This window comes from Danio rerio, chromosome 7, assembly GCF_049306965.1.
Source record: "Danio rerio strain Tuebingen ecotype United States chromosome 7, GRCz12tu, whole genome shotgun sequence".
Classification (NCBI taxonomy): domain Eukaryota; kingdom Metazoa; phylum Chordata; class Actinopteri; order Cypriniformes; family Danionidae; genus Danio; species Danio rerio.
The window spans coordinates 77,866,169-77,883,103 of NC_133182.1; the positions used below are offsets into that span (position 1 = coordinate 77,866,169).

The window sequence follows — 16,935 nt, forward strand, 5'->3', positions numbered from 1 at the left end:
TGCTATAAACATCCCAGTGAACAGTAAATAAAAAGGTTCATATCCTATATCTTGATTATCTGGTTAAGATATCCCACATACTGTATTAATACAGCATAGTTGTTTTACTGCATTAAACAACAGCACCAGCATACAGCAATTGGGTAATTAGTTTATAGTTGTTGTATTACAATGGGAAATAGTTACCAAAATAGATTCATGCACAACTTATTTACCATAAACTATAGTATTGTCCCATGTCAGACAACAGGATCTCATACTTAGCATTTACAACTTTCTCTGAATGAGATTTCTTTATTTTGACAACATAAAGATCTTAAAATCAGCCGATCTTCAACATGCTTCCCTGTAAACATTTTGGATGTATTAAATGCTGCTTTATTTATATTTTCCAATAGATGGCGCCACAACTCAACAGTGAATCTATGTATGGAATTGGCCTATAAAGGAAATTGCTATATCGACTTACCTTACAGATTTTTGTCATGTCTTAAATGTGAAGGAAAGAAAAAAAACATACATTTCAAAAAAGCACACTGAACTGAATAAATAAACAATACTCACTCATGTAGATGTTTTAAAAGGAGTATTTATAGTCACTGAACCATACAGACTTGCACATTTAAAAAGGTATTTGCATGAGAAAAATACATTCATTTACCTCCGAGAATAAAAGCCATCTCTTGTGTTACAGAATAAAAACATAATTTCACAAATGACCTTAAATCTAAACAGATTGTCATGCAAATCGTCCTCTCTCCTTTCAGCATTAAAACCCTCTGTACAAAATAACTTATTTATTCACTCTAAAAAATGCTGGGATGTCATAACCCAGTGTTGGGTCAAATTAATTAAATATAAATTGCACTTTTTAACACAAAGGTTGGGTTTGTGCAGATTTGACCCAGAATTGGGTTTTAAAAACCTAGCTATTTTGTTGTGTTACAATGTTACATGCATAACTAAATGTCACATAAGAGTACACTAAAAAAATGGGTTGTTTAACCTAATGTTGGGTTAAATAAGCTTGTCAGCATTTGGACAAATATTTGAGTTCACTCAAAAAAAAAAAAAAAAAATTTGCTGCTTGTAAATCTACTTATAAAAACGAGTTGAATCAACAAAATTATTTGTGGACAAATTAATTATTTCATGTTAAATCTACATGAATTTGTAAACAGAATTAAGTTAATCAATTTGTGTTGGGACCACATATAGATACAGTTGAACCCGATATTTTGACAGTCTTGGGTTATGGCAACCCACTTTTTTTTTTTTTTTTTTGAGTGTTACAATACATGAGACACATGCATAACTAAATGTCACACAGCAGTACACTCTAAAAAAGCTGGGCTGTAACCTAAAGTTTGGGTTAAATATGGGTTTGTCCATATTTGGCCCAACATTCACACAAATTTTTTTATTTATTTATTTATTTATTTTTTTTGCAACTTGTGCAAGCTAATTTAAAACGAGCTGTTGTTTTGGGACAACTTAATTGTTTTAAGTTGTAATGTAAATGTAATGTAATATGTTTATTTATATAGCGCATTTATCATGTATGGCCATACAGTGGCGCTGCTGGCCCTATGATTAAAGAGGGGGGGGGAGGGGGTGTATGTATGGGAGAGTTGTCGCGGACGAAAGAGAAGAGTGGGGGGCAGGGGGGGAATGGTGATAGGGGGGTTGTTGCGGTTGAAAGTGAAGACGGGGGGTGGGGGTTTAATCGGGGGGCCCAAAATGATGTGGGCCCTTAGAATCATCCAACCCCAACTTAATTTTTTTCAGTTGTAATGTAAATGTAATATGTTAATTTATATAATGCATTTATGATGTATGGCCATACAGTGGCACTGCTGGCCCTATGACCAAAGAGAAGGGGGGGGTATGGGAGAGTTGTCGCGGACGAAAGAGAAGAGTGGGGGGCAGGGGGGGAATGGTGATAGGGGTGTTGTTGCGGTTGAAAGTGAAGACGGGGGATGGGGGTTTATCGGGGGGCCCTAATAGTATCTCTGGGGGCCCCAAAATGATGTGGGCCCTTAGAATCATCCAACCCCAACTTAATTGTTTTCAGTTGTAATGTAAATGTAATGCAATATGTTTATTTATATAGCGCATTTATCATGTATGGCCATACAGTGGCGCTGCTGGTCCTAAGACTAAAGAGAGGGTGTGGGGTGAAGGGGTGGGTATGGGAGGGTTGTCTCGGATGAAAGAGAAGAGTGGGGGGCAGGGAGGGAATGGTGATAGGAGTGTTGTTGCAGTTGAAAGTGAAGACGGGGGGTGGGGGTTATTAGGGGGCCCTAATAGTATCTCTGGGGGCCCCAAAATGATGTGGGCCCTTAGAATCATCACCCCCCCCCCCCCCCCCAAAGGGGTGCACCCCTGTGGCCATACACTCGAAGCGCTTCACAATCATGAGAGGGGTCTCTCCACACCGCTACCAGTGTGCAGCTTCACTTGGATGATGCGATCAGCCACAGCACAACGGCTCCGGTGCGTTTACCACACACCCTCTAATGGAGTGGAGAGACAGTGATAGGAGAAACCGCCTACTACTCAGTAGGTACTGCATTCGAATTTAAATGTACTCGGTCGTCAGAAAAGTATGTTCTTTACAGTATGAATGTGAAAAGTATGAATGGAATTCGGACGTACTACACCCGCCATTTTGCTATGGTCATGTTACCTACCTGTGTCTGTTGAGTCGCTTCACTCTCATTCATGAATTCTCTCGTGGAGCATCATGGGATGGCGCAGTGTGCATGGGATGCGCAAGTCAGAATCTCGGCGGAAGTAGAAAATCATCCAGGTACTAATACTGATTTTCGAATTCTAAGAATTTGGATGTACTACTCGGCTCGCATACTAATTTTAGCGTACTGTATAGCAATATTGGACGCAGCCATAGAGCCAATTCGGTGGATGGGATGATTGAGGGGTTATGATGGGTAAGGACCGATGGAGGTAGTTTGGCCAGGACACCCTACTCTTTACAAGATTTTTAAAGACCACAGACAGTCCTCGGTTAAACATCTCATCTGAAAGACGGCGCTTACTGACAGTATAGTGTCCCCTTCACTATATTGGGGCATTAGGACCCACAAAGACCACAGGTTGAGCACCCCCTGCTGGCCGCACTAACACCAAGTCCAACAGCAACCTAGTGTTCCCATGTGGGCTCCCATTCGGGTACTGACCAGCCTCAGCCCTGCTTAGCTTCAGTGAGTGAGTGCTCTTGGGCTGCAGGGTGATATGGGTAAGTTCAACAATGAAGTTAATCAATTTGTGTTGGGACAACATGAAGGAATTGTGTGAAACCCAGCATTGGGTTATGACAACCCAGCATTTCTTTAAAGTGTACGATTTCTCAGATCAATATTTACATTGGAAGAATTCCGGACATCACATTTTCAAAGCTACATACAAAACATACATTTAAAAGAAAGACAACAGGAGCATTTTCACATGTGAAACATCGACCTAGTGTTGTGGAACCACAACCACATAGACAGAATTGACATATTTTAAAGATCATTCACATCTTTTGAACATATAAAAATCACAAAAACTACTCATAATCACAATCCGAATAGAGTTACTATTGAATTCAGCAAAAACACCATTCCCTCATGAAGCTGTCACTTCTTATGTTATTTTAATGACTTTAGAATGATCTTTAATATAATGCAGCCTCTATACTCTCGTTAACTATACACATATATGGCGGATCAGACATGGATGAGCATGTTTTAACATCCAAATGATCATATCCTTTAACCATTTAGGTTTAATTCACACTCTTTGATTAGTATTTAATGCTCAGATTAGTGTGGCTAGCAAAGGACTTTATTCAAGCTTATGTCTTACAGACAAAATAATAATAATAATAATAATAATAATAATAACAACAACAATAATAATAATAATAACAGGTCCACAGGAGTTTGTTTTGTTCAAAATCTTATATACGCACAATATTACAGCCTTCATTTTTTTAAATTATGACTTACATTGATAAAAAATGTTGATGCACCAAATACAGTACTGGTGAAATAAATATCATCTTTTATTGCGGTTAACTCTCTCAAAAAACATTAATAGGGGTTATCCCCCATTTTGTTTTATTAAATTTAAAGGTTTAAGGAACATTACGCTGTTTGCATATTGATAACTATATTTAAGTTGCACACGCACACCAGATCTACAGTATAACACCATTTCAGCCATTCCTCTGATGACATCAAGCACCAATTTAGCAACATTCACAAATATTGTTACTATAGTAAAAGTACATCTCTGTACCCCGAACATGGTCAACAGACGCACTCACTCTTCATTATACGGTCATGCTAAAAGACTAAACAATTTCTTGCTTGTTTTTCAGTTTCTGTTTGTTTGATTTTATTTACTCCAAAAAATGCGGGGTTGTTTTAAATGCGCATTATGTAATTTACGCCTCTAGAGGGCGTGCATTCACAACAAACAAAGGCGTAGTTTAATCATTTTTAGCATTACTTACTATTATGCTGCGTTCATACCAGACGCGGAACGCGCGGATAAATCGCGCTATTCGCACGTAAATAGCCACGTGAACATTTGAGTTTACTCGCTTTATTTGCGTGTCAAACCCCGCCTCATTCGGGCGGCAAATTCACTTCAGAATAGACGTGGATTTGGGTGATGGGCGGGGCTTCTGTCTGCCCGGTGACTCTAGCTTCATAGCTAAATAGCTAACATGGATTTTATTGAGAAAATAACTGTTTTTGTGCTTTATGAAGGCTGAAAAACAGCGTCGATACATTTAGGGCCGTGTCTGAGTCCACTAAATCATTTCAGAGGTGCATCCAGCTCTGTGAGCTCATAAACTCCTCCAGAAACTAAACCTGGATGACGGAGGCTTTCAGCGGTGCTTCTGTCTGAGCCAAGCCCAGTTTGATGAACTTTTTGTCGGTGTCGCCTGGAGGATTTCCCCCGGGACTCCAACAACAGGTGTACGTCACAACCACGCCCCCACAAGAGCAAGCTCCTGATTGGTTACGCGGCACGAATGTCCGCTGAAGTTCAGACTTTCGAACTCAAGCAATTCGTGCTAAACGTGCATCAAACGCGCAAAATGCTTAAATTGCGCCACGCCATTTGCGCGTATCGCGCCATTCGCGTAATTCGTGTCATTCGCGCCACGCCATTTGCGCGTATCGCGCCGCAGGATGTCTATTCACACGTTTGCATTGACTTAACATGTAAATCACTCGCATTTGACGCGCGTTCCGCGTCTGGTGTGAACGCAGCATCAGTAAGACTAACTGGGTCACTTGAATCACATCTTAGCCAATCACATAGCACCTTTAAGTCTCCTTCTTTGTATACTCAGCGTTAGCATAAGGGCTGGTCTATACTTCTGCGTCGAATGATCAGCGTGACCCACCATGCATGCCTTACGCGTAGCCATGCATTTACCCTTCTGCGTGCTGTTTGTGTTGCTCTGCAATAACACTTCAGAAATGCTAGCTGGCAGTAGGTCATGTTCCTCTGTGTCGAGTTTATTCGCTGGTGTTTTGCTGTTTTCTGAATGCTCCCGTAATGTACTAGTAGCTAAAACTCGCTCATTTAAAGGCGGGAACTGGCAAACGTGCAACAACTTTAGTTATAAGGTAAACATAAAACAACAGTTTCCATCTGGAGCTCCTTCACGGGACTCGGCACTTGTAAACATTCGCTCTAGCGGGCTCACGGCTCTCAGCGAACGCCCACAATCGTCATTGCAGCCTAATCACAGAGCTTGCGCCATGCTTTGTTGCGATATGTAGTTACATTTTTTAAATGGTGCGTGTCAGCGTCTGCGTTAGCCATGATGAGGGCTGTGTGGTAGGGATGTGCACATCGATGCTGGAGTATCGATATATCGAAAGCCAGAAGTTTTTTAATTTAGTATCAACATTTTTTTTTAAATATCTATATTTTAACTATTTTAATAATTTCCGCATAACTAAATGTTTTAGCGCTGTGTACAGGATTGTCAGTGACTCTTTGCATACAAGACGTTACACCAATCAATCTGTTGCGTGACGTGACGTGAGCGATCATGGTGCAGTTCCCCTATAGCGCATGTGTTTGGACCGTGGGGGAAAGCGGAGCACCCGGAGGAAACCCACGCCAACACGGGGAGAACATGCAAACTCCACACAGAAATGCCAACTGACCCACCCGGGACTCAAACCAGCGACCTTCTTGCTGTGAGGCGACCGTGTAATTTTTGCACTAATTTAAATTATTTAATTTTTTCCACCCAATTGTTAACTTTAAAACAACCCAGCGTTTATTCGAGAGTGTGTGAAAGAGATGCCACAAGACGTCCAGCACATTGATAAATCCCGCCATTCATCTTGAAGATTTTGAGATATGTTTGAGTTCAGGCTGGAGAATGGAAGAAATGACTGTTCTGGATGCAGTTGCAGCTTCAGTCCAGCAGGTAGCAGCATGTCCACGTCTCGGCGTATTCTCCAGCTGTGATAGTGAGTGAACACAGCCAGAGTTTATAAGAGGATACTGTGGAGCTCAATGATGTTGCAACACAGACAGGAGACGCTGGTGTAATGTTCACACATGTCTGACAAGTGTGTGTTTAGATTGATAAACTGGTTTAAAAAGTAGTGTGTTGGAAAGGAAAGCACACACTGTGTGAACGGTGCCTTAAATGTATTTAATGTTAAATGCTGTAATGAGTGAGAGATACCAGTTTAAAGGTGGCAGTCGAATACAGCCTGTTCAGCCGACTCCACATCCTCTTCTGTGATGACTGAAACACACACACACACACACACACACACACACACACACACACACACACACACAAATAATGAGTGTTTTAAACAGCTTATCTGTGTGTGTGTGTGTGTGTCTGTGTTTATATGTTTGTGTTTTTGTGTGGGTGTGTTATTATGTTGTGTTTAAGTGTGTTTGTTTTGTGTGATTTTGTGTTTATATGTGTGTGTGTGTGTGTGTGTGTGTGTTTATGTGGGTGTGTTATTGTGTTGTGTTTGTGTTTGTGTGTGTTTGTTTTGTGTTATTTTGTGTTTATATGTGTGTGTGTTTTATGTGGGTGTGTTAATGTGTTGTGTTTGTGTGTGTTTGTTTTGTGTGATTTTGTGTTTATATGTGTGTGTGATTTTATGTGGGTGTGTTAATGTGTTGTGTTTGTGTGTGTTTGTTTTGTGTGATTTTGTGTTTATATGTGTGTGTGATTTTATGTGGGTGTGTTAATGTGTTGTGTTTGTGTGTGTTTGTTTTGTGTGATTTTGTGTTTATATGTGTGTGTGATTTTATGTGGGTGTGTTAATGTGTTGTGTTTGTGTGTGTTTGTTTTGTGTGATTTTGTGTTTATATGTGTGTGTGTGTTTATGTGGGTGTGTTATTGTGTTGTGTTTGTGTGTGTTTGTTTTGTGTGATTTTGTGTTTATATGTGTGTGTGTTTTATGTGGGTGTGTTATTGTGTTGTGTTTGTGTGTGTTTGTTTTGTGTGATTTTGTGTTTATATGTGTGTGTGTTTTATGTGGGTGTGTTATTGTGTTGTGTTTGTGTGTGTTTGTTTTGTATGATTTTGTGTTTATATGTGTGTGTGTTTTTATGTGGGTGTGTTATTGTGTTGTGTTTGTGTGTTTTTCAGTTTTTTGTGTGTGTGTGTGTGTGTGTGTGTGTATGTGTGTGTTATTGTGTTTGTGTGTGTTTATTTGTGTTTGTGTATGTGTCTGTTTGTCTGATTTTGTTTGTGTATGTGTGTGTTGTGTTTGTGTGTTTATTTGTTTTTGTGTATGTATGTGTTTTGTGTTTGTGTGATTTTGTGTGTGTTATTGTGTGTGTGTGTTTGTGTATCTGTGTGTCTGCGTTTGTTTTGAGTGTTTGTGTCTTTATTTGTGTGTATTTTTGTTTGGGTCTGTTTATGGTGTATGTGTGTGTGTTTTCTGTTTGTTTTGTGTGTGTGTTATTGTGTTTGTTTTGCATTTCTGTTTGTTTTGTGTAATTTTATGTGTTTGTGTGTTATTGTGTGTGTGTGTGTGTGAGTTTGTGCTTCTGTTTGCATGTGCATGTGTGTGTTTGTGTGTATATACGTGTGTGTGTGTGTGTGTTTATGTGTGCTTTTTTGTGTGTGCTTTCTGTGTTTGTGTGTATGCTTATGTGTGTGTGCGTGTGTGTGTATTCTTGTATTTGTGTCTGAGCGTGTGTCTTTGTGTGTGTATATTAGTGTGTTTATGTGTGCATCTTAGTATGTGTGCACATGTGTGGGTTTGTTTCTGTGTGTCTTAATGCGTGTGTAGGGGTGTGTGGATGTGTTTATGTGTGTTTTGTGTGTTTGTGTGTGTCCTTATGTGTATGTGTGGGGTGGTGTGTGGATGTCTTTATGTATGTTTTTGTGTGTGTGTGTGTTTATGTGTGTGCTTTTTGTTTGTGTCTGTGTGTGTGTGCCTGTGTATGTGTGTAGGTGTGTCTGTGCTTGTGTTTGTGTGTGTGTGTTTGTGTGTGTGTGTGTGTGTGTGTGTGAGTGTGTGTGCATAAGTGTGTGTGTGTACAGTACCTGTCTTCTGCAGGTTTGATTGTGCATTGCTGGGCAGAGGTAAGCTGTATGATCTGGACTGTAATGACGGCGGCGTCTCATGACTGATGCTCTTCGTTCTTTTCCGGCATTCGATCGTCAGGCGTCCGTGACACGCTTTATGACAATTCACACCACACACTGACAGGAAATAAAGTGTTAGTGTTTAGACTGACAGGTGAAAAAAACTTTGACAAGACAGGCCTTGTGGCATCGAACTTAATTGCTCTGAAACTTGTATACAACATGTATAGTTGAGCAAACGTGATGTTGATTAAATTAAGATTCTCGCCGACACATCAAAAAGGTCTAAAACTACTGCGAGTATGTGAAAAGACAAAAATAAAGCATGGAAGGAAGTGCTTTATCGTTCATTTGTTTTCACACTTTGTTCAGTTTTCACTCACCTAACCTCCTAGAGCAGTGCTTCTCAAACTTATTTCACCAAGTACCACCTCAGAAAAAAATTCCACGCACCACCACAATGACCAATAATGAAATACATCAGCACAGCAGGCCTAAATAGGCAGCTAAAGCTCTGCACAGTTCAAAAACAAGGCAGATTAATTACTATTATTATGAATATTTATTATTGTCAGCCACTTTAACCATGATAAATAGTTTGAACATTAAGGGCCCTATCATTCACCCGGCGCAGTGTGGCGCAAGGCGCGGCGCAGTAGTCTTTTGGTAGTTTCAGCTTGGCGTAAGAGTGGTTTTGAGGTGTTGCGCTACGCTGTTTAAATAGCAAATGCATTAGTGCTCATATGTGCGCCCATAGGCGTTCTGCTCTAAACAGGGAGGCGTTCCGAGGCGGACCGCTGGCGCGTTGCTATTTTGAGAAACTATATTAGATTTTTCATTAGACCAAAACTAACCCGGTCTAAACTCCAGCACAGAGTTGCTCCTCGCTTACACACTGCTTAATACACACAAGAGAGCAATAGGCAAATATCTTTACATATGAAAAAATGTAAATATTAAGGATATATATAGGACATAATAAGAATAGGTATAGAATATAAATATAAAGGATGAAAATATTACAAAACATATTATTTTCTAGCCTACATAAATATGAAAAATCACTGCTTTCATGTCTTCTTCATCTCGGGAGGCTTTTTCAGTTCATTCATAACAATTTGCTTTTGTATAATGTTATCATTATTAGCAGTATTATTTATTATATCCATATTCATATTTGTTTTATTAAAAACAAGCTTAGATTTGCCCACCTGTCAGGTTTTAGATCATATGGGGCATGGCAGGTGTTTTAGGATATAACTCAGGTTTTTGAGCACACTTCATTATTATTGTTCATTTATTCGTTTGCTGGAAATAAGAACTGAATTTAGAAATAGTTTTGAAATGAATATTTGCGTATTTATTTATATATTTATTTATATATGAGTATTTATTTATAGACTAATTGATGTCTGTGCGTAAAGGTTTCCCTATCCAAGAGCGAAAGTGAAAGTGATCCATTATCTCTCATTCTCGCGCAGTAGATGCTCTGTTTAACTGTTTTCTGTTAAAACACTGTGAACTGTTTGCTTGTGAAATGCTCATTTTTTTCCACTTAGACTTACTTTACGTCCTGTAAATAGTGAATGCGCTCTTGGCGTGACGCAGCTGGCTCTTAAAGGGAATGGGAGATGAGACTCTGATTGGTTTATTCTCAAAACACACCTATAATTCATTAAGAAAATAAACTCAACCCTTTTAGACCATGCGCCATGGCGCAAAGCAGGTTTCCCGTCCTTAAATTAGCAAAAACGCGTCCTGACACGCCCTGAAAGAGTTTGCACCCTGCGTTTTGCGCTCTGCGCATGAACCGTCAAAATAGAGCCCAAACAAGAAGAGTCTGGCTGCAGGGTTGCACTTGCATCTTCAGGCTTGCACTCTCGGGCACCCACACTTCCAATGCAAGTGACGTTATTTACAGTGGACACCTGCACCTGTCACGTCACTTGAAATCAACACAAATAAACCAAAAGTAAGTTTCCAGTTCGTTTGCATTACCAGTGACGACGTTGTCAAATAATTCTAATTACTTAAGTTGTACACCATGACAACCCCACCCCACCCCCCCGAAAAGCAGTTAGTATATTCATTATTGGGTCCCCAGAATGTCAGGAATACAAGGTATACACACACACAAGCATATACAGCTCCTCTTACCTTTGCATTTGTATCCTTGTTTATAAAACCCCCATATCTTAAAAGAAAAGAAGGACATACATCATTAAGGAGGGAGAAGGGATATGCAGACATGATGTGGACAACAGTAGAGACAGGAGGAGGAGGAGGAGCTCAGATCAAGAGAGAGAAAACAGCGGGAAAACAAAAGATGAAAGCGAAAGCGCAGAAATGGATGAAAGCAAAACAGCAAACTCACAGCATCAGAGGCTACACACACACACACACACACACACACACACACACACAATAGAAGGGACTGGGGTACAACAAACAATACACAACATCCAGTAGATAGCCTAATGAAACTGCTCATTTTTAAAAACACTAACAAGTTATGAATCCGTTTCCTCATGAATGCATGAGCATCTGCTACTTACAAAGCCGGTGCAGTGATCGCAGAAGGTGGGCTTCACATATGTGGTCTCTATGAAGGTGTGTATGAAGCCCATCTTGCAATTAAGCAAAGAACTGGCCTTCATAAAATAATCTATCATCTCCTCCCTGCTGATCTTTCCATCCCTGATAAACAGAGATACAGAACATGTGAAGTGTTGTAGTCAATAATTCTGACTTGAACTGTGTGATGGCACTTACTGATTTGTATCGAGTTCTCCAAACTTGCTTAAATAAGGAAAGTTATTCCTGATGCACTCAAACTCTTCCCGTGAGATGAAGCCGTCACCGTTTGTGTCGAAATTCTTGAACACAGACTGTGAAAACACAGTAAAAGCAGGGTTTCACCTGCATGGATCTTTATACATGCGGCATGGGTGTGTGAATGGACATAATTAAATTAATGCAGTATACAGTATTGATGAGGATTAGTTTTCTCTTACATCCACCATCTTCTCGATGTGTTTGCTGATGATTGCAGGATCAGCTTTGGGTTTGACCGACGCTGCCCAGTCATCTATTATTGAAAGTTTTTTAGGAGCTGGGCTGGAGGTAGAGCTTGAGTTCTGAGCCAAAAAATGGATCAATAAATAAAAAACATAAATCAGAGGCACTATTATGAGGCATTATTATGAGGCATTATTATGTAGTTTTCATTTAAATGGGAGTTTATACAGTATATTATATGGGTTTTTTATACTATTGTGACCCTGGACCACAAAACAGTGTTATATTGCACTGCTATATCCTTATTAATCAACATCCTTATTATTATATTAAGTAAAGATCATGATTTATCTTCATCATCCGTCATGATGATGACAGCAGATGGCACTATGGGTCAATTTACATTACTCTCCATGGGAATTCCTGAAACCAACGCTAAGTACAGCTGACAAAAAGAAGCATTAATGTCAATCGATCTGTCCATCTATCTATCTATCTATCTATCTATCTATCTATCTATCTATCTATCTATCTATCTATCTATCTATCTATCTATCTATCTATCTATCTATCTATCTATCTATCTATCTATCTATCTGTCTGTCTGTCTGTCTGTCTGTCTGTCTGTCTGTCTGTCTGTCTGTCTGTCTGTCTGTCTGTCTGTCTGTCTGTCTGTCTGTCTGTCTGTCTGTCTGTCTGTCCGTCCGTCCGTCCGTCCATCCATCCATCCATCTATCTATCTATCTATCTATCTATTCATCCATCCGTCCGTCTGTCCATCCATCCATCCATCCATCCATCCATCCATCCATCCATCCATCCATCCATCCATCCATTTATCCTTCTTTCCTTCCTTCCTTCCATCCGTCCATCCATATATATATTTCTATGTCTATCCATCCATCCATCCATCCATCCATCCATCCATCCATCCCGCCGATCCATCCATCCATCCATCCATTTATCCTTCTTTCCTTCCTTCCATCCATCCATCCATCTATATATTTCTATGTCTATCCATCCATCCATCCATCCATCCCGCCGATCCATCCATCTATCTATCTATCTATCTATCTATCTATCTATCTATCTATCTATCTATCTATCTATCTATCTATCTATCTATCTATCTATCTATCTATCTATCTATCTATCTATCTATTCATCCATCCGTCCGTCTGTCCGTCCATCCATCCATCCATTTATCCTTCTTTCCTTCCTTCCTTCCATCCGTCCATCCATATATATATTTCTATGTCTATCCATCCATCCATCCATCCATCCATCCCGCTGATCCATCCATCCATCCATCCATCCATCCATCCATCCCGCCGATCCATCCATCCATCCATCCATTTATCCTTCTTTCCTTCCTTCCATCCGTCCATCCATCTATATATTTCTATGTCTATCCATCCATCCATCCATCCATCCCGCCGATCCAACCATCCATCCATCCATCCATCCATCCATCCCGCCGATCCAACCATCCATCCATCCATCCATCCATCCATCCATCCATTTATCCTTCTTTCCTTCCTTCCATCCGTCCATCCATCTATATATTTCTGTCTATCTATCCATCCATCCATCCATCCATCCATCCATCTATCTATCTATCTATCTATCTATCTATCTATCTATCTATCCATCTATCTATCTATCTATCTATCTATCTATCTATCTATCTATCTATCTATCTATCTATCTATCTATCTATCTATCTATCTATCTATCTATCTATCTATCTATCTATCTATCTATCTATCTATCTATCTATCTATCTATCTATCTATCTATCTATCTATCTATCTATCTATCTATCCAATTTTGAGTTCACATTTTATATATTGGCACAAATTCTGCTCTATACTGATTTTCTCAATATTTCAATATTTGCACCTTCATTTTTTGCATAGCTCCAGCATTTAAATGGAAAGGCTGACACTCATGACTGGTTTCATGGTACAGGGTCATATTTCACAGAATACACTGCACTTTCTGATGGTCGTGTCTGTAAAACTGACCGCTGGTTTTGTAGCTCTGGGTTCTCTCTGTAACGAGAGCTGATAAATCTCCTCTTCTGTGTGATACTGATCCAGCGATACCTACATATAAAACAACACCCGAAATCAGTCACAGCATTCAATGAGCACGCATGATGAATATAACGTTTCACAAAGACATCAATGATTCTTATTTCTATGTAACAATTATCCTGTATTAAAGAGCACCAAATACGTAAAAATCACGTTTATAAGGGGTTTAAACTCTGTTGTGTGGCCGCAGTGTGTGAATATATTCAGCCTCTAGGGCAGGGGTGTCAAACTCAATTCCTGGAGGGCCGAAGCCCTGCACAGTTTAGTTCCAACCCTGCTCCAACACACTTGCCTGTAGGTTTCAAACAAGCCTGAAGGACTCAATAAGTTTGATCAGGTGTGTTTAATTAGGGTTGGAACTAAACTGTGCAGAGCTGCGGCCCTCCAGGAACTGAGTTTGACACCTGTGCTCTAATGGTACTAATTTTATACTTTATAATGAGACTTGATGAAATCAGTCTGCAGAGACACTTTGATTGACATTCTCTCTTTGTACGTGTCATCAGAGGAGGAAAGCCCCGCCCACTAGTGACCATCTCTCCCTCATTAGCATAAGACGTTAGTCTTGTTTTTAAACTTACCACTATGCTGACACCTAGGGGTTCTTCTCTCCGCCCTCTTTTGGAAAAGTGGGCTGGGTCAAATGAACCTGGGCTAGATATGGGGATCATGTAAGATACTGCTTACAAAAACTTGAGAATATAAAGTCAAATGGGCTAAAATTAATGCTAACTTTAGAGACTCTTGAAACACTTTCCTACTGTGTGCATGTGTTGTCTCTCTGGCCCCTTTAGTTTCTGGTTGGATTTTGATCAGATATGAATTCTCATGGTAGATTAACAGAATGCAGCGATTACTGTACGCATTCCAAAGATTCTATTTAGAGCCGTTCTTGTTTCTATGGCAACAAATTCTTGCAAAAGTTTTTGGAAACGAAGTCTGTGTTGCGTATGGATATAACAACAGAGCATAACAACAGTTGTGTGTGAACACTGAGACAGTTGACTGCCCAAATACACTCTTTCTCTAATGCGTTTGTGCTAAAGGTGGGCTGTGAGCTATTAGAGCCAAAAGATTATTGCTGTTTACATAAGCTGATTCCACTAGACTTAAAAAATTAGTTGTCATCTTATTATTCCTGGAAATCTTGTCAAAATATTTAAAGTAAAAATTACATGGAAGTAATTTGAATCTAAATGTGATCAATCACAATTAATCATTGTCCAGCAGTCAAACCAATTAGGGTTGGGTGGATAAACGATGCCATCATCCATCGCCGATGGCCAATAGACAACAACAATGCTGAGCCAGCATCGCCGATGCTCCAGCCTGCCCCACCCCTGTCGCATACCCGCTCATAAAAAATACACACTCAGGCCCCGTTTACACTAATACGTCTTAGGGCCCTATCATACACCTGGCGCAATGTGGCGCAAGCCGCGAGGCAATTGTTGTTTGCTAGTTTCAGCTTGGCGCAAGAGTCGTTTTGACGTTTTCCGCCACACTGTTTAAATAGCAAATGCATTTGCGCTTATATGTGTGCCCATAGGCGTTCTGCTCTAAAAAAGGAGGTGTGTTGAGGCGCATTGCTGGCGTGTTGCTATTTTGAGAAACTGTAATAGATTTTTCAACAGACCAAAACAAAGCCGGTCTATTGTCCAGCGCAGAGCGCGTTAGTTGTGCGCCTCACTTACACACTGCTCAATACACACAAGATGTAGAGCAATACGCAAATATCTTTACATATGAAAAAAGAATTAAAATATTAAGGATATATATAGGATATAATAAGGATATATGTAGGATATAAATATAAAGGATTAAAATATTACAAAACATATTATTTTCTAGCCTACATAAATATAAAAAACACTGCCTTCATGTCTTCTTCATCTCGGGAGGCTTTTTCAGTTCATTCAATTTGCTTTTGTATAATGTTATTATTATTAGCAGTATTATTTATTATATCCATATTTATATTTGTTTTATTAAAAACAAGCTTAGATTTGTCCACCCGCAGGTATTACACCATATGGGGCACAGCATGTGTATTAGGATATAACTCAGGTCTTTGAGCACACTTCATTATTATTGTTCAATTATTCGTTTGCTGGAAATTAAAGATTTAGAAATAGCTTTGAAACAAATCTTTGCACTTAACAAACAAAATTAATTATTTATAGGCTAATGGATGTCTGTGCATACAAGAGGTTTCCCTATCCATGAGAGCGAAAGTGAAAGTAGATAATGATGATACTTTATCTCTCATTCTGGCGATGCTCTGTTTAACTGTTTTCTTGCTAGAGAAATGCTCAGTTTTTCCACTTACAGACTTAGTTTACGTCATGTAAATAGCAAATCGTGCAAATAGTGCACATCTTTATCGAGGTTGTACCGCTGGATCGCTGGATATCCAGATATCCCAAGTCTCCCGAAAATTGCTTGTTTCCCTCCCGGTCCCTTAAAATAAGTCACGCACCCTTCTCATGCACCCTTTTCACCCTAAAACGCAGAGACACACACACACAAACACACACACACATACACCCCTGCTGAAAAATCCAGGCTGGTTGGCTGGTTTTAGCTGGTCGACCAGCCTGTCTAATCTGGTCAAGCTGGGAGATGACCAGCTAAAACCAGCTTGACCAGCCTAGCCAAGCTGGGAGTCCAGCCAAAACCAGCCATATCCAGCTTAAACCAGGCTGGTCAAGCTGGTTTTGGCTGGATTTGGCTCTTCATTTTCCAGCCTGACCAGCTAAGAATGGAAATGGCTGGAAACCAGCCTGGAAATGGCCAAAACCCCTGTAAAACCAGCCTGGTCGACCAGCTAAAACCAGCCAACCAGCCTAGGCTGTTTTCAGCTGGATTTTTCAGCAGGGCCACACACAGACACACTCACAGTGAGCAGATTGAGCAGGTCTGTGTTGGCCTCAATGTGTGGAGGATTGCTCTGCACGAGGGATAATTCCTGCAGGATGGCGTAGAGTTGCTGTGTTTTGGTCAGGTTGACTTGAGTCTTCTGCGCGTCTGTCCAGTCCGACAGCGCAACATGAACCGCTATCAGGTCCTTCAGGCTGACGGCCAGGATTGGGAAACGAAAGCCAGTGCATTCAGCGAACCTGCGCCGGTACTGACTGTAGTTTCCAGAAGAGGTCAGCATGTCCAGCAGACTGTTAAACACCTGACGGAGAAATGTGAAAAAGT

At 40.1% G+C, this 16,935-nt stretch overlaps 1 protein-coding gene across 2 annotated transcripts in view; it reads right to left on the reverse strand.

The window, feature by feature from the left end:
* Positions 1-571: 571 nt before the first annotated feature.
* Positions 572-16,935, reverse strand: part of LOC797658 (RAS guanyl-releasing protein 2) — a 49,273-nt gene continuing 32,909 nt past the window's right edge. Inside the window, exons 9-17 of one of the 2 annotated variants that reach the window (XM_009303654.5) lie at positions 16,631-16,912; positions 13,660-13,740; positions 11,629-11,751; positions 11,387-11,502; positions 11,170-11,311; positions 10,772-10,808; positions 8,573-8,731; positions 6,737-6,799; positions 572-6,507 (exon numbers count right to left, since the gene is read on the reverse strand). In XM_009303654.5, coding sequence (XP_009301929.2) covers positions 6,741-6,799; positions 8,573-8,731; positions 10,772-10,808; positions 11,170-11,311; positions 11,387-11,502; positions 11,629-11,751; positions 13,660-13,740; positions 16,631-16,912 — 999 coding nt within the window. In that variant the 3' untranslated portion in view covers positions 572-6,507; positions 6,737-6,740. The remainder of the gene's footprint in view (positions 6,508-6,736; positions 6,800-8,572; positions 8,732-10,771; positions 10,809-11,169; positions 11,312-11,386; positions 11,503-11,628; positions 11,752-13,659; positions 13,741-16,630; positions 16,913-16,935) is intronic. The other variant, XM_073907604.1, reaches the window with a different exon arrangement.